The following is a 23969-nucleotide window of genomic DNA, read 5'->3' on the forward strand; positions in this document are numbered from 1 at the left end:
TTTCGTACCTGCAGCAGTGCCACTCCCATGCATAGTATGCATGTATGTAGCGTAATATATCTTTCTTACTGCGGCTACCATGTGCCGGGCCACGCCGAGCTGACCTAGACTTCATACGTGCATCTAGTCTTACCAACGGGGCGGTGAGAACGGGCCACAGGAGAGTCTTCGGGCAACTTAGTGTCAGTTTCATACACGTGTAGGACTTCCTATCGGCATATGAGTAGTAACGGGCTTTGAATACCGCCTAGATCAGCTGTTTCCGTCACTTAGGGTCGGTCCCCTGTACCCGGTTTCTTGTCCTAATTTGCTAACGTATCCTAGCTAGCCGCTGATCTTGGGTGGACGGTCGTTACGGTCCATTGAGTGTATCGTAGGCCCTCTTCTCTGGGAACATACCGTTAGGCAAGCCCCGATTTAGGAAATACCTCGACCATTCTGTGGCCAACTTGGATGTCGAGAGAATCTGACTATCCAGCCCTGGGGGGCATGCGTCATTAGGGTATCTCGACTTGCTTGATACTCTAGAGCAGTGGGCCTTGTCGGATTCTCTAGTCCCGATGAGAAGGAAGGCCGGCATTAAGAATGGCTGTCCTCCCAGGGCTAGTTCGACCCGGGAGGATGGATTCGTGTGGGATTCAAGTCCATATACATATACAGACGACTTCCCTGGTGTTGAGTGCCTGCTCTTCAGTGAAGGCCATTAGGAACCGTTCGACTTTTCTTCCCCTTTCCTTGTATGATTACTCGAATGCCGCGGTGTTAAAGCAAGAAACCATTTAATGATTTACCGAGAGATGACGACAGTTATGAATGACGACATAGCCATCGTGGGGTTTGCGTTCAAGCTTCCCCAGGATGTTAATGATGTTTCTAGTTTTTGGGAGGTCCTTGAGAATAGGAGGAATCTAATGACCGAGTGGCCCGAGTCGCGTATCAACAATGGCTCTTTCGAATCCAGCAAAGAGGGCAACGTATGTAACTCCTTGCCTCTCATATGACGAACACCATCTTATATATGTGCTACAGGTTCGTTGCCGGGGAGGACATTTTATAACGGAGGACCCAGGAGCTTTCGACGCACCGTTTTTCTCCGTCACAGCGAAAGAGGCGGCTTCCATGGACCCGATGCAGCGATGGACCCTTGAAGCATCTTATCATGCTTTTGAAAATGGTAAGCAAGTCTTGCATAGGCTGAAACTTTTATTACGCGTCCTTGTACTGACAAAGTACGGAAAGCCGGAATCCCGGCAGAACAGCTCAGGGGCACTCGGTGCGGAGTGTTCTCCGCATCGATGACGGACGACTACAAGCGGATGATTGCTCAAGACCCTGACAACGTACCCCGAATGGCGGTAACCGGCACATTCGCCTCCATCTTACCTAATCGAGTCAGTTGGTACTTTGATCTACACGGGCCAAGTATTCACGTCGATTCGGCATGCTCCAGTAGCTTGTTGGCGCTCGATCTTGCCTGCCAGGCTTTGAGGACCGGCGAAGCCTCTTCTGTAAGCGAGCAAATCCTCTGATCACGAGCTTCTCTTCGACTAATTATTACATCAGGCCGTTGTTACCGGGTCTAACTTAATTCTCGGCCCCACTATATATCAGATGCTATCATCACTTAACTTTTTATCGGCAGACAGCAAATGTTATAGTTTTGACCATCGCGCGAATGGCTACGCCCGTGGAGAGGGTGTTATCGCCCTTGTCATCAAGCCTCTGTGGGATGCCGTACGGGATGGTGACATGATCCGCGCTGTGATCAGGTCCACCAGCTCAAACCAAGATGGCCATACACCTGGACTGACACAGCCTAGTCCTCAGGCGCAAGAAGACCTGATACGGCAAGTATACAAGAAGGCGAACTTGCCTCTCAATGTGACCCGTTATTTTGAAGCCCACGGTAAGTACCCTCTACGTATACTAGACCTGTTGTGTTGGAGTCCATGCTAATACTCGCGCGTAGGAACGGGAACACCAGTTGGTGACCCTATAGAGATGAAAGCAATAGGGAGAGTCTTCAGAACAAGTCGTACAACCGAAGATCCACTTTACGTGTATGTCAATAATTGATATATCTTAATCGTGGCTAATTCTAACCATTCTTTCTAGGGGCTCCGTAAAAGCGAACATTGGCCATCTTGAAGGAAGCAGCGGCTTAGCTGGTGTCCTCAAGTCAGTCTGTAAGCTGATAGACCCTCATTCCCCTGACTTCCCTTGCATGTTGATGACAACTTGCTCACATGCTGTAGTGATGCTCGAGAAGGGAATCATTCCAGCCAACGCCAACTTCGAGAAAATCAACCCAAAGATTGATGTCGACTTCTATCACACCAAAGTATGCGATTACGCTTAACCATATCATTAGGAAGCTAAGGCGACTAACGTGAAAATAGGTCCCGAGCGAAAATGTGTCTTGGCCATGCGACGACTTGCGCCGAATATCAGTGAACTCCTTTGGATTCGGAGGAACGAATGTTCATGTCATCCTAGACGACGCATTCAATTACCTGCGAGAGCGACGCCTGATCGGAAACCACTGCACAAGTGTCACTCCCCCTAGATTAACGATCGGAAATCCTACAACCAATGGGATAACCAACGGAGCAACGAACGGAGCCCCCAAGACAAACGGACACGCCCATACTAACGGGAACGGACATGTGAACGGGAATGGCCACATCGCCAACGGAAAGACTAACGGCTTTAGTAACGGAACTAATGGACACCATGCTGATTCTAGATCGAGACTACTCATTCTATCAGCGGCGGACGAAAAGGCACTCAAGCGAATGATTGAACAATACCAGGGTTTCTACAAAGTGCAGGTCTCTCACAGCTCAACTATGCTGGATGATCTAGCCTTCACGTTATCTACCCGCCGAAGTCATATGCTATGGAGGACATTCGCCGTGGTCAATGGCGTGCCTTATGACCAAGACGAGAACCTCAGTGTTGCAAAGCCAATTCGAAGTTCAAGCGAATCCGGCATAGCATTCGTCTTCACTGGCCAGGGAGCACAATATGCTAATATGGGAGCTGGTCTCCTTCAATATCCATTATTCAAGTCAACGTTACAGCAAATCGATGAGATATACTTCAGCTTAGGGAGCACCTGGTCTATATTTGGTAAGGGATGCAAGACTCAGGAAAGTACCCTAGCTAACAATTATACAGATGAGCTTCACAATAAAGAAAACATCGATCGCCCCGAATACAGTCAACCCTTATCTACAGCCATTCAAATAGCCTTGATAGAATTATTAAAGAGTTTTGGTGTCGTCCCGAAAGCTGTGGTGGGTCACTCTTCGGGCGAAATTGCAGCGGCGTAAGCAGTTCCAACCCTACCAAAGCTGTTACGTTTCATACTGACTTACTCCTGAAAGCTACGCTATCGGCGCGATTTCGTTACTAGGAGCCTCCAAAGTGTCATACTTCCGAGGACAGCTAGCTGGACAGCTCAGAGCCACGAGCGAAACCCCTGAGGCCATGATGTCTGTAAACCTTGCCGAGGACGAAGTCCAGGGGTACCTTAAAGACATCAGCTATGAAGTTTCGGCCCAGATCAATGTTGCTTGTGTTAACAGTCCATTGAATTGCACACTTTCCGGAAAAGAAAGCGCCATTGATGCTGCTAAGGAAAAACTCGATAAGGACGGAATCTTCGCTCAAAAGCTCAAGACGGGTGTCGCATACCATTCACCATCCATGGCTAAGATCGCTGATGAATATATGCGCCAGATAGGATCCTTGGATAACGGCAACACCAAAGCTACTAGGTCATCAATCCCAATGGTATCGTCGATTACAGGTCAGCTTGTTCGGCCAGCCACATTGGCAACTCCTCAATACTGGGTGGAGAACATGGTTTCTCCCGTCCGATTCGCTGACGCCGTACACGTCCTCACGCAGAAGACTTCATCCTTGAAGGTCGGTATAGGAAGTATCACTGATCTTATTGAGGTTGGCTCCCACCCTGCTTTACGCAGGCCGGTCCAAGACACCTTGGCGAAAGCAGGAAATAAGAAGCAGCAGATCCGGTATAGCTACGTGCTTCATAGATCTTATCCTGCGGCTCAAACTGCCTTGGAGCTTCTTGGCCAGTTATTCAGCCACGGGCATGCAGTTTCTGTCTCTGCAGCAAACCAGTATGCATCTAGCCAAGAACCTCATCGCTTCCTAGTCGACCTCCCCAAGTATCCCTTTGATCATTCTAAGACGTACTGGGCCGAATCTCGCCTCAGCCGAGACTTCCGGCTTCGTGAGGGCGTCAAGGGTGAGACTTTGGGAGCACGGTTCTTCGATTGGAATCCCTTGGAACCGAGATGGAGAAATTTCCTAAGCGTCGAGACTACGCCGTGGATTGGCGACCACGTCATCAGCGGCACCGTCATCTATCCCGCAGCTGGTATGCTGGTGATGGCGATGGAAGCAGTACAGCAGCTGCAGCCGGACAACCGCGTCATCTCGGGTTACTATGTCAAAGAGGCCCATTTTATGAACCCAATCTTGGTTAAGGAGGCCTGGGAAGACAGGACCGAAACCATGCTTCACTTACGCCCTGTTAAAAGACCATATGAGAAAGAGTCAACCTGGTCGGATGTCACAATCTACGCGTTTTACGACAACCGATGGACTGAGTGTTTCAAAGCCAACATTCAAGTCGAATACGAAGACTCCACGCTAACTGACCTTCAAGAAGAACGTCGGCAAGCCCACACTCGGGTCACTGATCAATACATCAAAGCGCGAGAGCTATGCACAAGGCCAGTCGACTCTCAGGTATTTTATGAGGATGCCACCGACCACGGCCTGGGATACGGCGAGGCCTTCCAAGTAATTGAGGATATCCAGTGGGACGGCAAATCTAATACCATTGCTCGCGTTGACATGACCAAGTGGAAGACAACTAGTCTTGTCCACCCCGTGGTTCTGGACTCGGCATTCCACGTGCTACGCGTCAGCACGACACTAGGACTCACCTTATCCAATGCTACAAATGTTCCCGTACGGTTGGTTGACGGCTGGTTCGCTCCATCTGGATGGCAACAACCTCAGACATCTGCCGTCCATTATCTCGCTACTTCGGAGATTAAGGGTGGTCGAGAGAGCGAGGAGGGTACCATCTACGCAGTGGCCGATGATGGTTCAGTCTTGTGCACGATGCGGAGACTGCTGACTGCAGCAGTGTCGAGGAAATCCGACGGAGAGCAAGCTGCCAAGAAGTTGCTGTATAGCATTGACTGGAAACCACAATTAAGCCTGATGGAACCATACCAGCTCGAGACTGCAGTCGACGCCAATACTTTCGTTAGAGACGAGGCCGCCATGATTACGAAACATGAGAAGCTGACGTACATCCTGGATAAAGTTGTTGCCAAGACCCTGAAACAGCTGTCCGGCGAAAACCGTGAGAAGGTTGTCGAGACTCAACGAAGACACATGGAATGGCTAGAAGAGCATGTCGGGCTACTAACCGCCGAAAGGGCAGCCGATGATGTTAGCGAAGAACAGCTCGAAACCCTCTTGCAGGAAATTGAAGCTATCCACCCCCCTTGGAAGCTACACACGACAGTTGTCCGTCGCCTAACAGATATCCTCACTGGCGCGATAGACCCGCTCGAGGTTATCTTCGATGCCAACCTGGCCGACGTATTCTACGCGGACATGTTCGAGCACGTATGTGACGATAGGCTTTTGAAGTTCTTGGATCTCGCTACCCACGAGAACCCCGACCTCCGTATCCTCGAAGTGGGAGCTGGAACCGGTGGCTTCACATCTCGTGTTGTCAGTTGCCTGAATGAGCTTGAAAAGAAGAGCGGTGCACTCAAGTTCTCAGAGTACACGTACACCGACGTCTCTCCCGCCTTCTTCGAGAAGGCAACTGCTAGATGGCAAGACTACAAGGAAAGGATGACTTTCAAGACTTTCGACATGAAGCGCAGCGCCGAAAGTCAAGGGTTTGAGCCGGGTTCTTACGACCTTGTTGTCGCCGGAAGTGTTCTTCACGCTACGGAAGATCTGCTGGCAACGATGAAGAATGTTCGCACGACTCTCAAACCGACCGGCCATCTCCTACTTCTCGAGGTTGTTGCGCCGAAAGACGTAATGACGAACTTCACATTTGGGCTGGTACCTGGATGGTGGGGTCGCCGAGAAGAATGGCGAGGTCTGTCCCCTGCCATTCCAGAGAAACAGTGGGAGGACGTCCTGAAGTGGACAGGTTTCAGCGGTAACGATCTAGTTCTTAGGGACTACCCGAGCGAAACCTGTCACATCTTCAGCATCATCGTATCTAAAGCTGCAGAAGAAGTGCAAGAGATATCTTCTAAGAAACCGGGACTTGTTCTAGTCGCCGATACCCAGTCAAGCGACCAGACTGATCTAGCCAATTTGATTCATAACAAGATTCTCCAATCAAAGGGCGAACAGGCTCGGATCATTCCCCTTGATCAGATTGCGACAGCAAACCTGACCAAAGATGATACCGTGGTTAGCATTGCAGAGATAAGCAATCCTTTCCTTGCCACACTCTCCGAAGAAAAGTTCAAGCTGCTGCAGGAATTCCTCAAGAAAACACAAAACCTGCTATGGGTCACGCAGACAAGCTTGAAGGATGAGCGATACTCGGAATACGGCATTATGGAGGGATTCTTGAGGTCCATCCGCCATGAGGAAAGCGACAAACACATCGTCACACTTGCCATCGAGTCCCAAGAAGAGACTATTGTCGAGTATGCGCAGTACGTCGCCAAGGCATACAAGGCCGCTTTCGAATCGCAGACCAAGGAACTAGAATACATCGTCCGCAATGGCCAACTCACCACGGGCAGAGTCGCAGAAGATGTGTCCGGAAACGATACGCTGCGATCCCTCCTCCACCCACAGCTGCAAGACAAACCTATCTCAGAGGGGCCGGCGCTAAAACTCGCCGTCGGCGAATTGGGAACTCTGGACTCGCTGCGTCTCGTGGAGGACGTCGCAAAGCAAACCGAGCTTCTACCCCATGAAATCGAGATCGAAGCCAAGTCCTGGGGTCTAAACTTCCGCGACGTGCTGTGCGCTTTGGGCCGCTTAGAGGATAAAGAGCTGGGAGTCGACTGTGCCGGTGTTGTCACTCGAGTTGGGCCAGACAGCAACGTCCAGCCAGGAGATCGTGTTTGCATGATCTCGATAGACTGTATGCGGACGCACCCGTGTGCACTTGACCATGCTGTCCTCAAGATCCCCGACGGTCTGTCCTTCGAAGCAGCTGCATCTATCCTAGTTCCTGGCATGACAGCATACTATTCCATGATCGACATCGCCCGAGTCCGAAAAGGCGAAAAGGTCCTCGTCCACTCAGCTGCTGGTAGCACAGGTCAGATGGCTATCCGAATGGCTCAAATGAAGGGAGCTGAGGTCTTCGCCACTGTCGGCTCTCCCGAAAAGAGGCAATTCTTGAAAGATACTTTTGGTATCCCCGACGATCACATCTTCAACAGTCGCAACACCTCATTCGCCCAGGGAGTCTTGCGTGTGACGGACGGATACGGCGTTGACGTTGTCTTGAACTCGCTTTCTGGAGATAGTCTGCGGGCCACTTGGGAGTGCATGGCTCCGTTCGGCCGGTTCGTAGAAATCGGTGTCGTAGACATTAAGGCTAACTCGTCCTTGCCCATGGCCGGTTTCGCGAGGAACGTGAGCTATTCAGCTGTCGATTTGCGATACGTCATCCTCAGAAACCCCGGCCTGACGTCTGAGCTCTTGAAGGCCACCATTGGTTTACTAAATGAGGGAACTATCCAATACCCTGGTCCCTTACACATTTACCCCGTATCGCAAGCCGAGCAAGCGTTCCGATACCTCCAAGGAGGAAAAAATATCGGGCGAATCATTCTGAATGTCGACCCCGCCGATGTGGTCCCGGTAAGTTCCACGCACGATATGGCAATTTTAGAGACAAAGCTAACATGTAGTCTAGCAACTTCTCCTAGGACAGCGATCATGGAAATTTGAGGAAAACGCATCGTACGTGATCGCAGGTGGATCTGGCGGTCTCGGTCGCGCTATCATGAAATGGATGGCCGACAGAGGAGCGAAACACTTAATTGCGCCGTCGAGATCCGGAAGCTCGAAACCGGTGGTCGCCGAGGTCATCGCAGAATTAACGCAACGCGGCGTCAACATTGTTGCGCCTCAGTGCGACGTATCGTCGGCCGAGTCTCTAGCTCAAGTACTCGAAGAGTGTTCTAAAACGATGCCGCCCGTCAAGGGATGTATCAACGCTACCATGGTCCTCCAAGATGCCGTATTCGACAACATGACCTATGCGCAATGGGAACTGACGATGAAATCAAAGGTCCCGTCGTCTTTGAACTTACATAAGCTCTTGCCAAAGGAACTCGACTTCTTCATCCTCCTATCTTCCCTAAACGGCGTCTGTGGAGCTTTGGCACAATCCAACTATGCAGGTGGCTGTTCCTTCCAAGACGCGCTCGCACGTTACCGTGTTGCGCACGGGCAAAAGGGAGTATCGATCGATATCGGATGGATGCGAAACATCGGTATCGTAGCAGAGACGCAGCAATACCAGCGCCAACGAAAGAGCTGGGATGATATGCAGAAGATCGACGACACGGAGCTGATGGCCTTATTGAGCGTGTTGTGCGATCCCTCAGAGCCACTACCCTCGCAAACAGGTAGCCAAGTACTACTCGGTCTACGCACACCGGCCGATTTCTTGGTAAAGGGCCAGACGCCTCCTGCCCTGCTCACAAGACCCTTATTCGCCGCCTTCTCCCACATAGTCGGAGAGGCCAAGGCGACATCGAAGGACGCGAGTGTTGATGTAGCGGCCGCGTTCAAAGCTGCGACGGATACCAGCGAACGAATCCAGATTGTCATTAAAGCGTTGACTCAGAAACTAGCGCGCTCGATGGCTATCTCGCCAGATGACGTGGAATTAAACAAGCCGCTCTCCAGTTACGGTGTTGACTCATTGATGGCGGTGGAGCTGCGGAATTGGATTGGCAGGGATTTCCAGGCCGGTGTAGCCGTCTTTGATATTATGGGAAATGTTCCTGTTTCGGCTATTGGCGACTTGGTCGTGGCCAAGAGCACTGTTGGGAAGACTCAGTAGAGTATGGCCAAGGGGAGATAGCGCGGAGTACGATCGAGGAAAGGGTGTTTGGGTTCACGGAGTTATGGTTCTCGGTATCTAGGTTATTTCTTAGTTTTAACGAATGTAATGACACGTCGCTCATTATCATGCTCTTCCGCACCCCTCGTTGAATAATCGTTGCGACATGAGTTCCAGCCTATGTTAACACGATGAGCCTCTGAGTTTCTTAGCTTCTTTCTACCAAGAACCGCATACCGCCTACCTATTCAGTTCTTTATTACCTAGTCGTGTCATGATTTATTTGGGTTGTTAACGCAGCCATGATCTTTTGGTGTAGACAGTGGCGTTTCCCTATCAAATTCAATAGGTGTAATCAAGTATTAAGTTTAGATTGTCGCATGCAGAATTTTACTTTTTCTCAACGTTTACCTACCTACGTAAACACTAGTACGTCGACAGTACGTACCTACAAGTCTCTCATGTTGCCTCATTAGGAAACTTATCCTCTCAACATCCCCGCTGATTGGTCTCATTTCTGGGTTTGTGACACCTCTAATCCCAGATGTCATACGCGAACATGTACCTGGTACATATGGAGTAATGTATGGCTTTGCATCTCCAGTATGTTGTCAATACTGCTGTAGATAATCGTATACGCACTTTATAGATATCAAACGCGAAGATCATACACGGTGCAATTATTATATCGTGTCAATGAATGAGTTGAGTAGGCTGTAAAAAGGGGGGATCGATCGGAGCATCGGGATTTCGGAGTTAACTTCGGATACACGACCCCTTGGAGGGGCATCACATTTTCCTGTAAGCTGCAGTTACATCGTGGATTGTGCATGGGTGTTTGCACTTTTGCGCAGTCATTGATAAATATTAAAAAGAGAGCCTTGGCTGTAAAGAAACAGTGGTGTTACTTACCTAGGTATTCATTCGCAAAGTACTCAAAGCACCTAGGCACGCAGTAGAGGGTATCCAACAACCTAGAGACATCGTAACGTAGGCATTGAGTAACTACTCTCTTCTCTTCCGAAGCTGGGAGGAGATGGCAAGATGATACTCGTTTCCGTTCGCGGAGAGTAAGCTGTTGGAAGTTTACCACTATTACCAGACCCACACACACAGAGCTTTTACACGAGTTATACATTAACCTCTTGCCAATAATGCGATCTCTTATCAGATGTTCAGATATGGATTGGGGTAGGCACTGAGGTAAACAATCATTTAAGTACCGTGCCATATGAGATTTCTCAATTTAAACTGACCTGTCCAGAAACATCACAAACATCATGGCCACCCAGGGAGAAATCGAGAAATCCTCAGCTGGTACCGAGGCCGTAGAGCCGGTCTTGAATTCTTCTAAAAATGAGGAAGTAGATCCATACTTGGTGAGTTGTCTTTAAATACCTCTAAAGCCTTACAATGTTACAAGATCAGGACACCACAGCATCAAAGACCCCAGCGTTGGTTACAAGACGTGATTCTAATTATTGCACTCCTTGAAAGGTAACTTGGAACGGCGAAAATGACCCAGAACATCCGTATAATTGGTCGCTAGTCCGAAAATGGTCAATCACCATCCTCCTTTCTAACGGAGGACTGGTAACGCTGATGTCGGGTGTAATGCTGGCTCCAGCGCTTCCGAGCATATCAGCAGATTTACAGACCGGCGAAGAAGAAACGCAAATATTTCTGTCGATTTACGTTCTGGCATTTGCTTTCGGCCCTATGGTCCTTTCGCCCCTCGCCGAGGTTTTCGGTCGTCGGCCGGTGTGGATTCTGTCAAGCTGCTTCTATATCCTCTGGAATACGGTTGCGGGTTTTAGTCGTACGCCCGGCCTCATGATTGCGAGCCGTGTTCTGTCAGGCATCGGAGCTAGCGCAGAGTTTTCTATTTCCAATCCAGTTCTATCGGATTGTTGGATACCCTCGCAGCGTGGAGTTTCGTTCGCCATTTCTACTTTTATACCTCTCCTAGGTCCGGCAATTGGGCCGATCATCGGCGGCGCCGTCTCCCAGTCAATCGGGTGGCGATGGACCTTCTGGATTCTATCCATATATGACGGCTTCCTTGTGGCCATAGCACTTTTTGTATTTAAGGAAACATATGGGGTCCTTATCCTCAATGAGAAAGCTAGCAAGCTACGGAAGAGCACAGGAAACCCTTACTATACTCAATGGCACGGCGCATCAGAGAAATTGAGCGACAGGCTTTCTCGCTCCTTAACCCGGCCCATACGCCTTTTGATAACTCAGCCTATTCTACAAGTCGTTGCGATATTCCTAGCGTACAACTTTGGTATGCTGTATCTCGTCCTATCAACCTTTGCTACCCTCTGGATTGATCGATACGGGCAAACCCAAACCCAAAGTGGCTTGAACTATATCGCACTTGTTATCGGATATACTATCGCCTCGCAAGTTGGTAGTAGAATAATGGATCGATTGTGGGCATATCTGAAGGCCAAAGCCGGCAACGACACCGCCCCTGAGTACCGCGTTCCGCTGATGATACCCGGCGCTATCCTGATTCCGCTTGGTCTATTAATCTACGGCTGGACAGCAGAGAAACACGTCCACTGGGTTGTTCCCGACATTGGAATTGCCATTCTAGGTTGCGGTATCATTAATAACACGCAGTCCCTTCAGGCGTACGTGATGGATGCGTATCGTGACTATGTGGCCTCGGCGTCTGCCGCTTCGCAGTTCCTGCGTAGTATTGCTGGTTTTGCATTTCCTATATTTGCGCCAGCGATGTACCAGAGCCTGGGATATGGTTGGGGAAACAGCGTGCTTGCCCTTACGTTCGTTGTGATCGGGTGGCCTGCCCCTTTTCTTCTGTGGAGATACGGGGCTACATTGAGGGCAATGGGAAGCAAAAAGGGACTATAGTCTTCCGTACTGGCGTGACTAAGGAACGTGGGACGTAAGATCGTAGCTAGATAGATAGGTCTAAGTAGAGTTATACGGCCCTACCCAGAGTGAATAGACTGTAAATGTGTATCATATCAGAAAAGGGGTCACCTGATTAACACATTTTCCAGGGCATGCTGACTTAATACTCAAACAGTAAGAAATAATTTTCTCTTTCCAAAACAATTAGGTAATGCACCTACTTTAACGTTCAAGCAAATAAAATATAGCGCCACATCCCATGATTCCTCGAACTCTGTCACAGCCATTGAATTTAGTCAAAGTCACCAGATCCTCTACAACTATGAATCATCTACAGTGTGATTAATACACGGTACGCACTTGCACTTCTGTAACAGCTGTAAGGGAAGGACGGTTTACCCTCGTCACCTGCCCAGGTACTCAACAGGCAACACTATCTTACCAAAAGTACCATGAACATTTGCGAGCACATTAAGCTTTCTATCCTCTTCCTCCTGATTTTTAGCTGCCGCCTGCAACTATAAACCTAGCGCGTCTTTTCAATATTTTCGTCTGTTCGCGCCAGGCTTGAAGAAATATTGTAAATTCTTCCATTCTCCTATCGAACACAAATCGCATCTGTTCATCTCAATTCCATATAACTGTCTGGTTTCTCGTCCACCATCTTTTACCCAAACTTCTACTTATTGACAAAAGCTACTCTTTTGTTTTTCTCAACATCCAACTGTCTTGCGACCAAACATTACGCTATTGAATCTACTTGTTGACAACAAGTACCCAGGTATGTATGTGTTTACGTACTTCACACCCGTTTTCTTGTGTGCCTTCCTTGGTCACCGCGACGCACCATGTGGAAGCAACATCATTCCAAATCCAATTTACTTTCCCAATCACCCTGTTGCCAAGCTAACCTACCACTATGTAGCTTAGTTTGCGATTGTCACGAGCCTCTTCGGAAGGAAACGACAACCAACCTATTTGGGTGTCCCGCTAAGAATCCCAAATTCACACCTTCCAGAACGTGTCGTTGGACAATTAGTCATCTAGCGCAACACAATGGCATTGATACCATACGCACCGCCTCCCACATTTCGGCCACTGCCGTTCTGTCGGCGATGCAGGTTCCTGTCTATTCCATTTGAAATACGTTTGATCATCTACGAATTTGTATTTCGGGGAGAGCTGTATGATCTTTTTCCTGATCATATCGCACATCCTGAGAAATACAATCTCTCCCATTTCATGGATGAACCCCCCAAGGACTGGACTACGCCGCTACAACTGCTCCTAGTGTGCAAGCAAATTCACAATGAAGTGGCGGCATGTTTTTACAAGAATATCTCGCTTGAGTATGATCTTGATCGATGGATCTCAGCTTTGAACATGATCGGTCCCCGATACGGTGCTTTGATCAAGCAGGTTGAGATTGTGCACGAATGCTGCGAACGCCATCGCCGTATAGGTGATGATGGTGCAGTGTGGAATTGCCTAGATTCGTCCAGCGAACACAAGAAATACAGTCGTCTTTTCGAGTGCTTAGCATCTAACAACGTCTGTCCTGGATACCTTAAAATAAGAAGTTATACGTTCATTGCCGAGGACAATGATAACACCGCTGCAATAAATAACGGACTGGACCCTGAGCAGAACGAGCACTCTCACCACGAGCCCTACCACGATCAAAAATTCATCAATCAATTGTCCTCCCTCTGCAAGAATATTCGGCGTATCGAATTTGACGGCCTCTTCAACCCTCTCTGGGCTCTTGCACTCAGCAAAAATTTCAACTTTCTCATCAAGTTAGAGCACCCCTTCGAGAACATTGACGCAGTCGAACCTTCAAGTGCCTGGACTTTAATCAACCCGAAATCAGTCGATCTGTCAGCCGAGTTCAGGGGCTACGAACCGTTGGCATCAAATAGTCAGGTTTATATCAAGCTACCGGATCACCTGAACTACGCCAGAAAACGCGGGAGGCTGATCATGGGAAGGCAATACGCGGAACTCGAAAGCAGCGTTACTGAATACAGGCCAGGCCACCCCAAGTCATCTGAGGATCAGGAACCCGGACCTGATTATTATCTGCCGGATGCCGCTATACGGGTTGCATGATGGAAGTTGTGCTAAGACAGGGGAAATGCTTCAGGTATAATATCCTGTGGAGTTATTACAATTTGTTTGAGACACGACACTGCCATTTTGAAGTCGTGCGATGCCTCCTGAGATATCTGCCATGCGGCATAAGAAATGAGAATTCCCATAGTTAGCGTAGGGAAATCAATGCTCCTAATTTCCGAATTGATTATTTAATCCTTTCTCTTGTGGTGATTTGCATTTTCTATTAGACACTTTTTATCAGGCCGTTATTGCCAGACCTGTTCTAATAAACCCGTATTTTATAAGCAGCCTCCTTAGATCTCAAGTCTAGTACGAGTCTACCTTGACCGACCTAGCAGTGGATAAATACACGTGGTTCGGATCTCACTCTGATTCATATTACCTCTTATCCATCAAATTGTCAAGCTAGCAGGCGGATACGACGATGCTGATGGCCTACCTATGTAAGCATCAGCTATATATGAAATGTTCCTATTATGTATAAATTAGCGAGCTAGGGAGGAGGACTACACAGCTCTTCAACTCTCTACATGATTCAAAGAAAAAGGAGACCCTTCATGCCTTTTTAGAGCTCCTTGAATCCTGAATGAATATCAAATACAAAACTGTTCATCTTAGCAACCCCAGTCCATATTCTTCGGTCCTCACATAGGTCTAGGGGCCTATCATAATCCATCGGAACCTGGATGGCAGAACATATGGGACCATCCGAGGGCATGATTATTGCGCTCTCTATATTAAAACCGGTTATACGGGTGATACGACTCCACGAAATTCGAGTTGTAGATAGATAGATATGACTCCACAGAGTACGAAGACGGCAATGTCAGGTATGTATACCTAGGTAGTTACCGCCTTTGTAGGTAGTGGGCATGTAAGAATGAATCTTCTAGTGAATACTATCGTATGCATGTATGATATAAACTAGATATACTTTTCCCAGCAGAATCCAACTGTAATATTTTGGTGAATGTGGTAATGTGGTATGAGAGCCTGATAGAAGCCTCTTCTTTGTAATATCAACTATGTCAAACTCCAAATATAGAATGAAGCCTGACAATAGATTTTCGAGGAAACGAAGATGTTAATAATTGCGGCGTTATATTTAGTATCATTAAGACTACCTAGGTGCCTTCTGATAAAACATACGCCAACACAGCATGCTTAAGCGTCCATAAAGCCATCTTCCCCATAGTTCCTTGCTGATAACCCCAATTCCTCCCTCGTATCAGAAGAGAATCAAATCCATGACTGTCAAGTTCGTGAAAAAGAAAAAAATCATGACTACTGCTTAGGCTCCTTCTCGCATAGCCATGCCCCACCGGCATAAAATTCTTGCTTCGTAGGTTGGGACGCGTACTGGATTCCGGGCATAGAAAGATACTGAGTCTGGGGCTGCGAAGTTGTTGAAGGAATCGAGGCAGTCTTCTCCTGATACTGTACTGAGTTTGCTACCGTCCCGTCGGGCGTAGAGACAGACTGCTCCTTGTAGCTCACGGAGCGCATCTCTGCCATTGGCGCGGACGAAGACTCCTACTGCTTGCCACTACCGCCGCTGCTGCCGCTGCTGCTGCCTCCATAGCCCGAAGAGGACTGGCTACCCGAGGACGGGGTGTAGGTTGCGCCACCCTGACCGTCGTTATAGTAGGTGCTGCCGTTGGGGTTGGAGTAGTAGTACGAGCCGTCGCTATATCCATATTAAGAACATACCATCACATACCACTCATGCTACGACTTACCTGTTGGAGTAATGGTAGGAGTTCGAGTTGGAGGCGCTGCTACCATAGTCGCGGGCACAGTAGTGGTTGCCCTAGGTATTGTTAGAACAGGATTTCACACGAAGGCCAAAATGCCGTGAGGCAATCAGGTCGACGTTGGAAGGATGTGGCGTATGTCGATATACTCACCTGGCTGTTAGTGCCGTGGCTCTTGTACGAGTATCCGCGATCACTCATCTTGACGAAGAGCACTGTGAAGTGAGATTGTGTATAGTTGTAGTAGAGGAGTAGGTGTCAAAGCTGAGAGGTTCAGGAAACCTTGAGAGTCCTACGAAGAACGATTGTTTGAAGACGAAGTTCAAGTAGGTTGAAAAGAGAGAAAGGGGAGATAGCTTCGTTGAGGAGGGGGGAAGTTGGGTTTAAATCCTTAGTACAGATGGCTTTATTGATTGAGAGGGGAAAGATGTGACTTCACTTTGGCAAGGTATTCCTTGTCCGCGCTTGCCTTGGAATAGAACGTAAAACCTACCATCAAGGTAGAGCGGTAGAGTTGCGCACGGCCTTCTACTTAGCGGTCTTGGAAGGCACTCTGGAACTCCGAAGAGATATGGGCAGTTGCAGGCCGGCAAGTGACATTTTCCGTAAGCATGGATGATAGATCTTGCATAGGAATTGTATGAAGTGGATGTCTCCATCCAATAAGTAAAGCTTCATCCGGAAATCTGCCTACCTTGCTGACGTGGTTGGGAAGGTGCATATGATTGATCATAATTACATGCGGGCAGCCGGTGGAAACAACATGCCACAATCAGTGAATGGCAGGATATGATACAGGGGAAGGACATCGGCGTGGTATAACTCAAACCTGGACAGAGTTCATATTTTATGCATGTTGGGATGAATTGAGATATGCATATGTATGTGAGGTAGAAATTTATGTTGGCATCAATTCTTGTCCTAATATCGATGGGGGCCCAACGTGAATATAGCCGTCTATCTATTCTATCATGTAAACACACTCTCATAAAGGATACGTGCTAACCAGATTGGATTGAGTTGAGCTGCTCTTGGGTCCGTCTATTTGGTATCTGTCTATGAGATTGTCAACTAGAACGCTGACGTGGAACTCTATGTGATAGCAATTGGAATTAGAACTTTGCGGATATCAGTCATTCGGCTTTGCCCTCAGCAGCACCCTCTCGCTCGTCTACTTCGTGCTCTGAGAGAAACTTCTCCGCTTCCAAAGCAGCCTGGCAGCCGGAACCTATCATTCATCTACATTAGCATCAAGGCGGTAGTAATTGGCAGATTGAGTAACATAACATACCTGCGCTGGTAATAGCTTGCCTATATCTCTTGTCTTGTACGTCACCAGCAGCGAATACGCCCTCAATACTCGTTAGCGGCGAGCCGGGCTTGGTGATAATGTATCCCTCTGAATCGGTTTCTAATTGATCCTTAACTAAGCTCGTGGCCGGGTCGTGGCCGACGGCATAGAAAAGGCCATTCGCCTCGATGAGCTGTCGCTTTCCGCTAACTGTGTCTTCAATGACCAAGTGAGTCATTACCTTGTCGTCACCCCTAACCTCGATACCTCGGGTGTTGAACTTGACGGTAACCTTAGGGTGCTTCAATAGCCGCTGAGCCATAATGCTGCTAGCGCGTAGCTGATCTTTTCGCACCAAAACCGTGACGTGGCTACCGTATTTCGTCAAGAAAGTAGCCTCTTCAGCAGCGCTGTCTCCGCCACCGATGACTACCAAGGGCTTATTCCGGAATATCGGGACTGCACCATCGCAGACTGCGCATGCGCTGATACCGTTCTGCCAGTACTTTTCCTCTCCGGCCAGATTTAATCGCCTCGCAGAAGCTCCCGTAGCAATGATAACGGTGTCTGCGGTATGCACGTCGCCGAGGGCCCATTCGGTCTCATACTTGAATGGTCTGGAGGAGAGGTCGAGCTTCGCAACGGTCTCGGTGATGATCGTAGTTCCAAATCGCTCCGACTGCGCTCGCATAGCGTCCTACAGCGCACATTCATAGTTAGCATATTCGGTGTGAGAGTGTGCTTAGCATTAAGCAGGGAACTCACCATCAGCTCACCACCCATAATACCCTTGGGGAAGCCGGGGAAGTTCTCGATCTCGGTGGTAGTTGTTAGCTGACCACCTGCAGCGATACCATTTGCCATGAATCCCTCATAGAGAACTGGCTTCAGCTCAGCACGGGCGAGGTAGATGGCAGCCGTATGGGCGGCAGGCCCAGACCCGATAATGACAACCTTGCTATGCATTTTCCTAGTCGCTAACTTTGGAATCTGACTTGACTGTTGCGTGTAATTTTGAAGGCCAGCGGAGGCAAAGGCTGCTGCTGAAATTCCGGATGCGCCTGCGCAAAGTCTTCTTGTTACTGTCCGGGAAAACACTTTGATGGTATTTTCCACGCCGATTGCGTAGTCGGGTGGGTATATAAGTATAAATCGGTCTTGAGAGAAAAAAAGGGCGACTTGGCGGTTCAAATACGCGGTAGTCTCGGAGGTGTTTCGGAAGAGGCAGGTCTAAACGTTCGAGGCTATCGTTAATGCTGGGATCTAGTACTATTGTGGGTTCATGATAATGACATAAGGTCTCTCAGGAAACACTGTCGAGTCACGAAGTAACCAGTCTAGGCTTTAGTAAGACAAAATGAGATCTTGGGGGAACTATTTCAAATGCGGCTCTACATGTAGTTCCGAAAATAGTTCAAATTTGGAATAAATGTTTCTTGTTTAGACTTGGGAGACGAAATGACTTTTTGGTTCGTCAGCTTACTTGACTTTAGTTGGCCGCCCTGGTTGGGTGCTTCCAGAACGCGAAAAAAAAGGGAACCCCGCATTATTCAGCAACACGCAGTCTGTCCGAATCGGAGCTGACTCGAGACACCCCACCATCGGTCGATCGCGTGCAAAGAGCTAGCCAGGTCCACACGAACCGCATTGGAGGACCTGAAGGCTAGTAGGGCGCATGGTTTCCTAATTAGTATGCTTATTTAATATTAATTAGTGACGTCTTCACGTGGATGTTGATCCTTTGGTCGTATTGATTAAGCCTCGTCATTTCGCGACGACTTTCATAACCTCAGCCAACGGCGGAAGCATGCGACGGGAGTAGAGCAAGAGTGAAGAGTTCCGTCCAATCTGAGATGAGCCTGAATCACTACCTATGTTTCAGAAGAATCGAGTACCACATCCAAAAAGTCGATGTTTCCGAGCATTCAGTCCCAGCTCAGGAAACACGACCTAATATGTTCCCTGACGGCGCAGTGAGTGTATCAACGTTGTACGCAGCGTAGGCATCAATGAGTGTGTATAGCTTTCGTTTTCGTCGATGAAAGTTGTGAAATTATCCAAGCACCTAGTCTCCCGATCTGAGATCTGAATACACATGCGCAAGTATGGCCCAGACAGTCAGTTTTGACATCGCACCCGAAAAAGAAGCCGGCAAGCTCCAGTTCCTTCGCCGACAGTTGTTCGGAGCCGCGCCGGCGGTTTTGCGACTTGATGTCAACCTTAAGGGCAAGACTGCTGTCGTTACAGGGGCCAACGGTGGCATTGGCCTCGAATGCTCACGACAGCTCCTTAAACTTGGTGTCAGCAAGCTCATTCTCGCAGTTCGTGACGAGGCCAGAGGCGAAGCCGCCCGCGAGGCCCTGATAAACGTGAGAGGACTTGAAATCAACCAAACCATCGAGGTCTGGAAGTTAGATTACACATCGTACAGCTCTATTGATACCTTTGTGCAAAGAGTGAACGCTCTTCAACCTCGGCTTGACATCGCTATCCTTAACACCGGCGCCAACCGCGGTCACTTCAACATCTGCCCGGCGACAGGCCACGAGGAAGACTTGCAGACGAATTACCTGTCAACCGTCCTGCTAACCCTTCTCCTTCTCCGAGTTTTCAAAAAAGCTAAATCCACCACTAGTCTGCCTGAATTTGTCCCAGGACGCATCGTCCTCGTATCATGCGATAACGCCGCGTGGGCAAAATTCCGCGAGAAGATTCAGGAGTCGTTGCTGAATGCCTTTGACAACGAGACCCTGTGGGAAAGAATAGATAGATACGCCACTACTAAGCTCATGGGCCAGCTATTCATATCCGAATTAGTTAAACACGTATCGCCATCACTGGCCGTTGTCAATTGCGCCAACCCAGGTCTGTGCTATGGCACAGCTCTCGGGAGGGAACTAGGTTTATTTAACAGTATGTTTGTTAACATCTTCGGCCGGGTACCAGTCACAGGAGCTCGTTCGCTCGTACATGCCGCGGTCAGACAGGACGAAAGATCGCATGGACAGTATGTTGAGGATGGTGAATTAAGACCGTAAGTGGACCCTCTTCATTATCTCCCTATCCTTCGTCCATAGTATTGTCTTGTCGGCGCCAGCAAGTGTATGTTGGTATTCCCCCATCCATAGGGACTATTGAAGATGACGAAACTAATGTGAGTAAATAACGCTATTAGAATGGCGCCATTTGTATATTTTAAAGAAGCAAAAGAGGTTACTCAACGGCTTTGGGAGGAGACTATGGAGGAGCTCTCTTTTGCAGGGGCTCAAGACATTTTCCAGGGCCTAGTTCAGGCTTAGGGTTACCAGATAGCTCTCGTATCGCAAGTTCTGTATGTTAATAACATCTCTAAGAATTGTCCCAACATGATTAGAAAAAGCACGTGGAACTTGAATTGTCTAGACGGAAATACCTAGATAGGGAAATCTCCGTCTCTTTAGCTCTATTCAGTAGGTAACGTCTTCGTTCCTCAGACACTTGAGTATATTTCTCAACTCTAAACTGGATGCAATTAGTGTAACCAAGATCATTGTATTGGGTTTTTGAAGAGCTATCCTTTTTATAGGTATGAATTTGATCTCAGTTATTCCAGTGAGAAGATGCGTGTCTTGAGTAAGGTTAGAGATGAAATACATTCAATTACACGTATATTTATATGTAAAAGAATGTACCCAGACCAACGGGGCTCTTTTATCGATAACGTCTCCACGTGACGTTTTCAATTTTAGCTTCAGGAACTCGTCGACAGTTGATACTACCTAGGTAGCTATTTATCGCCTTCGCATGGCAAATGGCACATGGCGATCATATAAGTTGATCTTTCAATGAGACAATCAATTGATGAATCAGTCGACATTACGTATCGGCAAGTTTTGTCGTTGATAGCTCCCTGGCATGTATTCGGAAGGTTCCTAATTAGAGTTGGTTGAAGGCAGTCCGTAATCGCTTTATTCTCTTAGTAGTCCCGCTTTTTCGTCCGATGGCGAAATATTTCACTTCCTTCCTGCTTCGGGGGTTCGGGAAGGCTTTTATGAATTCTTCAAGGTCAACATACTACTTAGTAGTTTCTGAAGCCCTTGGCAACGCAATCTATTAAAGATGGCGCCGCAGCAGGAGATTCCAGTTGCAGCTAACGTGCTCGGTGTAAGTGTTCCTCTCAATGCAAATAGACGTTGGTAACTCATCCTAGGTGTAACTATTAGACAATCGGTACTATCCTTTGGTGCATACAGACGATCCCTCAAATAGTAAGAATACCCCGAAAGTCTCATTTGTAAGACCATATACTAACCTAGGTGTCACAGTGGACCAATTGGAGGACGAAGAAGACCGATGGTCTACCTGGCTCTATGATGTACCTCTGGGCTCTGTGCGGAGTGCCGTTCGGGGCCTATAACGTCGCACAGAGATTCAATTACCCATTGCAGGTACAGCCGCAAGCCTTTATGGCCTTATGCCTTGTGAATTGGTGTCAGATTTTGCTATACAGTAGCAAGTTCGCGCTTTGGAAGGTCATCCTCATAGGCCTAGCCAACGCCGCAGCCTTTGCTGGGGTCGAAGCGGCATTGGTCGTCACACTTCAGGTACCAAAGATGCAATTCCAAGTTTCGATTGTCTGTGATACGTGCTAAGTTGATATAGCCATTATATGATGCGGGAAATGAGACCGGAGTCTTGGTAGTCGGTATCATCGCCAATATTCTCCTAGCAGTCGGTTTGTTACCGCCGTACGGAGAAATTTGGAAGCGCAGAGGAAGAGTCATTGGGATCAACTTCATTTTTCTCTCGATGGACTGGTTCGGAGCCTTCTTCTCTCTCATGTCACTTGGTATGTACCCGCTCTCCAAGGATCCGGGACCCTTATATCTTACTAAACTCCATTAGCCGCTCAGAACAGCTTTGACGTCTTAGGTGGCGTATTATATATCGTATGGTAAGCAGCGCATCCACCAGTTAATAGAAGCCCACGGTGTATATCCCCGCAGTTATGCTAATTCGTGGAATAGCATAACCCTAGAAACTGGTATATTTCTTTCGCATATCATCTGGTTATTCCGCACCCGTAAACTGAGGAAGGAGGCGGCATTGAATGGGAAGACATTCGACGATGTTTTGGCTGAACACGAGGAGCAGGGAGTACCCTTCAAATTTTCTGAACGTAAATTCTCCAAAAAGAGTAAAGAGAAGCAAAATGATGTAGAGATGGGCGTTGCTGGGGACGATAGAGAATTAAGAAGTGAGGCGCAACGAAATTCAGGCGAGGAGAACGCCCATAATACCGCCCTAACATCAGGAACCGATACGAAGGAAGAAAAACCGTAGTTCTACGTATTCTGTTGATAGATAGAGCTAAATCAAAACTGTAGTGGTGAGATATCTTATGGTCTAAACGCAAACCAAATCATTCGTGTCTCGTTACTGCCATCCTCCATTATCGACCGTCCCATGAACCTGTAATCACAAATACGAGTCATCACCTAAAGCCACCCTTGATCAGCCTACTCCACGGTCGGTCCCTTACCGGAGGCCTTCAAATCAGCACCTTTACCACCATACTCAGCAGGCAACTTCTCGCCAAGACCAGGAACTTTGCTTTCACTGAATTCCTTGGCCAAAGCCCCGCCGTTGGACATGGGGTGGAATTTCTTGATCGTCTTAGGAGCGACGAACAGCTTCATGACGCCGTACATGAAGCCCATGATGACGGGTACGTTGACGAAGAACTTCTCCTTAAGCAGCTCCGGGTACCCGGTGGCGAAAACGCGGATCGTCTCGGTGCTAGCTGCTTTGACCTGAGGTGACTGTCGTAGGAAGCTGATAGACTTGTAGTCGTGTACCTGGTAGATCTTATAAGGGTCATAGTCAGCCGTGATGGGCTTCGTCGCTGTGGGCAGCGAAAGCTCCTGCACGGCAAGCTCCATGAGCGCGACGCGCCAGTTGATAAATCTGAATTATGAGTTAGATAAATTTTTGGTCTGAATAAAGTATTGTGTTGAGGATGAAAAATGATATGGAATTAGGCGAATGTAACTTACTCTTCAAGGTTACCAAAAGTCTCCTCCATAGACTTAACACCGCCATAGATGTTCCAGGTGAAGACTTCCTGGGCCTCGGGATTATCCTCGGCAGCCTTCTCATCACCAGCCGAATACTTGGTAACGTATCCCAGGCCCTCGAACTTCGTCTTAGAGTAACTCTTCTTGATGAGCTCTAAGGGCTGTAGCTTAGCGCGCCATTCTAGCGTCTTAGTAAGTTGCTCCTTGGCCTTGACGAGATCGCCGTCGTTGGCATTTAGGTATTTCTGCAGCACGATCTGGCTGGGAACATGAGTAGCAGGGTCGGCTAAAGTGACACCCCAGACTTCGGGATGAGACTGGGCTTGCACAGTCTTCCAGAGCTCCTGAATTGGCGTCGTGGCCTCGTCGGTTTTAGGTGCCTCCGGTTTGGGGGCCTCGGCTTTGGGAGCTTCGGCATTAGTTGCTTGAGCTTCGGCCATGATTTCAAGATTTTCCGTATGTGTTTTGAATGTTGATAGATATGAATTTTCCCTCGTATGTTTCGAGATTGAAATATTCCGAGGACTCGGCGATGGGATGAAAGAGATTATGAAGGAAGGCAGAAAGGTAAGAAGAGCTTCCGCACGGACATCCCATACAGGTAGTTGTTCGAAGCTTCCCCGATCGGGACAAGATGAGCAATCTGATAAAGCAGGGGGGCGGGTAGCTGCAACCTTAGTGACATAGGGAAACCACCGGCATTTAACCGATGCGCCTCTACTCCCGGTTGCTTTTCTACA

General features: G+C 48.3%; 8 protein-coding genes across 8 annotated transcripts; 5 read left to right on the forward strand and 3 right to left on the reverse strand.

The window, feature by feature from the left end:
* The first annotated feature begins 681 nt into the window (after positions 1–681).
* F4807DRAFT_212340 (uncharacterized protein) lies at positions 682–9412 on the forward strand. Its single transcript, XM_047993948.1, has 11 exons — positions 682–974; positions 1030–1174; positions 1240–1508; positions 1564–1906; positions 1970–2060; positions 2116–2186; positions 2256–2341; positions 2400–3132; positions 3181–3331; positions 3390–7911; positions 7967–9412. The coding sequence occupies exons 1-11, from the start codon at positions 783–785 to the stop codon at positions 9122–9124; spliced, it is 7761 nt and encodes a 2586-aa protein (XP_047851567.1). The 5' UTR covers positions 682–782; the 3' UTR covers positions 9125–9412.
* A 573-nt stretch (positions 9413–9985) lies between these two features.
* Positions 9986–12207, forward strand: F4807DRAFT_436867 (MFS general substrate transporter). Its single transcript, XM_047998991.1, has 2 exons — positions 9986–10503; positions 10622–12207. The coding sequence occupies exons 1-2, from the start codon at positions 10405–10407 to the stop codon at positions 12005–12007; spliced, it is 1485 nt and encodes a 494-aa protein (XP_047851568.1). The 5' UTR covers positions 9986–10404; the 3' UTR covers positions 12008–12207.
* An 859-nt stretch (positions 12208–13066) lies between these two features.
* F4807DRAFT_469809 (uncharacterized protein) lies at positions 13067–14122 on the forward strand (the record flags this gene model as incomplete). The annotated part of the gene is made up of 1 exon (XM_048002751.1): positions 13067–14122. The coding sequence occupies one exon, from the start codon at positions 13067–13069 to the stop codon at positions 14120–14122; it is 1056 nt and encodes a 351-aa protein (XP_047851569.1).
* Positions 14123–15661: 1539 nt separating this feature from the next.
* F4807DRAFT_463113 (uncharacterized protein) lies at positions 15662–16083 on the reverse strand (the record flags this gene model as incomplete). Its single annotated transcript, XM_048001926.1, has 3 exons — positions 15662–15815; positions 15868–15938; positions 16036–16083. 3 exons carry the CDS (start codon positions 16081–16083, stop codon positions 15662–15664), a joined length of 273 nt encoding a protein of 90 aa, XP_047851570.1.
* A 648-nt stretch (positions 16084–16731) lies between these two features.
* Positions 16732–18640, reverse strand: F4807DRAFT_436872 (thioredoxin reductase). The gene is made up of 3 exons (XM_047998992.1): positions 17939–18640; positions 17174–17870; positions 16732–17110 (listed from the first exon to the last, which is right to left on the reverse strand). Exons 1-3 carry the CDS (start codon positions 18137–18139, stop codon positions 17016–17018), a joined length of 993 nt encoding a protein of 330 aa, XP_047851571.1. The 5' UTR covers positions 18140–18640; the 3' UTR covers positions 16732–17015.
* A 638-nt stretch (positions 18641–19278) lies between these two features.
* Positions 19279–20472, forward strand: F4807DRAFT_453116 (NAD(P)-binding protein; the record flags this gene model as incomplete). The annotated part of the gene is made up of 2 exons (XM_048000415.1): positions 19279–20207; positions 20349–20472. 2 exons carry the CDS (start codon positions 19279–19281, stop codon positions 20470–20472), a joined length of 1053 nt encoding a protein of 350 aa, XP_047851572.1.
* Positions 20473–21271: 799 nt separating this feature from the next.
* On the forward strand, positions 21272–22495 carry F4807DRAFT_463116 (PQ loop repeat-domain-containing protein; the record flags this gene model as incomplete). Its single annotated transcript, XM_048001927.1, has 6 exons — positions 21272–21316; positions 21376–21420; positions 21478–21756; positions 21815–22001; positions 22058–22106; positions 22180–22495. 6 exons carry the CDS (start codon positions 21272–21274, stop codon positions 22493–22495), a joined length of 921 nt encoding a protein of 306 aa, XP_047851573.1.
* On the reverse strand, positions 22492–23863 carry F4807DRAFT_436889 (CRAL/TRIO domain-containing protein). The gene is made up of 2 exons (XM_047998993.1): positions 23209–23863; positions 22492–23119 (listed from the first exon to the last, which is right to left on the reverse strand). The coding sequence occupies exons 1-2, from the start codon at positions 23667–23669 to the stop codon at positions 22672–22674; spliced, it is 909 nt and encodes a 302-aa protein (XP_047851574.1). The 5' UTR covers positions 23670–23863; the 3' UTR covers positions 22492–22671.
* Positions 23864–23969: the final 106 nt, after the last annotated feature.

Source organism: Annulohypoxylon truncatum (assembly GCF_022578515.1).
Source record: "Annulohypoxylon truncatum strain CBS 140777 unplaced genomic scaffold F4807scaffold_30, whole genome shotgun sequence".
NCBI classification, from domain to species: domain Eukaryota; kingdom Fungi; phylum Ascomycota; class Sordariomycetes; order Xylariales; family Hypoxylaceae; genus Annulohypoxylon; species Annulohypoxylon truncatum.

Excerpts from the sequence above, each read along its gene's own strand:
- F4807DRAFT_212340 (XM_047993948.1), top strand. The coding sequence starts at position 783 with ATGATTTACCGAGAGATGACGACAGTTATGAATGACGACATAGCCATC. Across the intron at positions 2,187-2,255 it reads TGGTGTCCTCAAGTCAGTCT|TGATGCTCGAGAAGGGAATC; the intron begins GTAAGCTGATAG and ends CACATGCTGTAG. Across the intron at positions 3,133-3,180 it reads GAGCACCTGGTCTATATTTG|ATGAGCTTCACAATAAAGAA; the intron begins GTAAGGGATGCA and ends ACAATTATACAG.
- F4807DRAFT_436867 (XM_047998991.1), top strand. The coding sequence starts at position 10,405 with ATGGCCACCCAGGGAGAAATCGAGAAATCCTCAGCTGGTACCGAGGCC. Across the intron at positions 10,504-10,621 it reads AGGAAGTAGATCCATACTTG|GTAACTTGGAACGGCGAAAA; the intron begins GTGAGTTGTCTT and ends ACTCCTTGAAAG.
- F4807DRAFT_436872 (XM_047998992.1), bottom strand. The coding sequence starts at position 18,139 with ATGCATAGCAAGGTTGTCATTATCGGGTCTGGGCCTGCCGCCCATACG. Across the intron at positions 17,871-17,938 it reads TTATGGGTGGTGAGCTGATG|GACGCTATGCGAGCGCAGTC; the intron begins GTGAGTTCCCTG and ends TGTGCGCTGTAG. Across the intron at positions 17,111-17,173 it reads GCAAGCTATTACCAGCGCAG|GTTCCGGCTGCCAGGCTGCT; the intron begins GTATGTTATGTT and ends GATGAATGATAG.
- F4807DRAFT_436889 (XM_047998993.1), bottom strand. The coding sequence starts at position 23,669 with ATGGCCGAAGCTCAAGCAACTAATGCCGAAGCTCCCAAAGCCGAGGCC. Across the intron at positions 23,120-23,208 it reads ACTTTTGGTAACCTTGAAGA|ATTTATCAACTGGCGCGTCG; the intron begins GTAAGTTACATT and ends CTCATAATTCAG.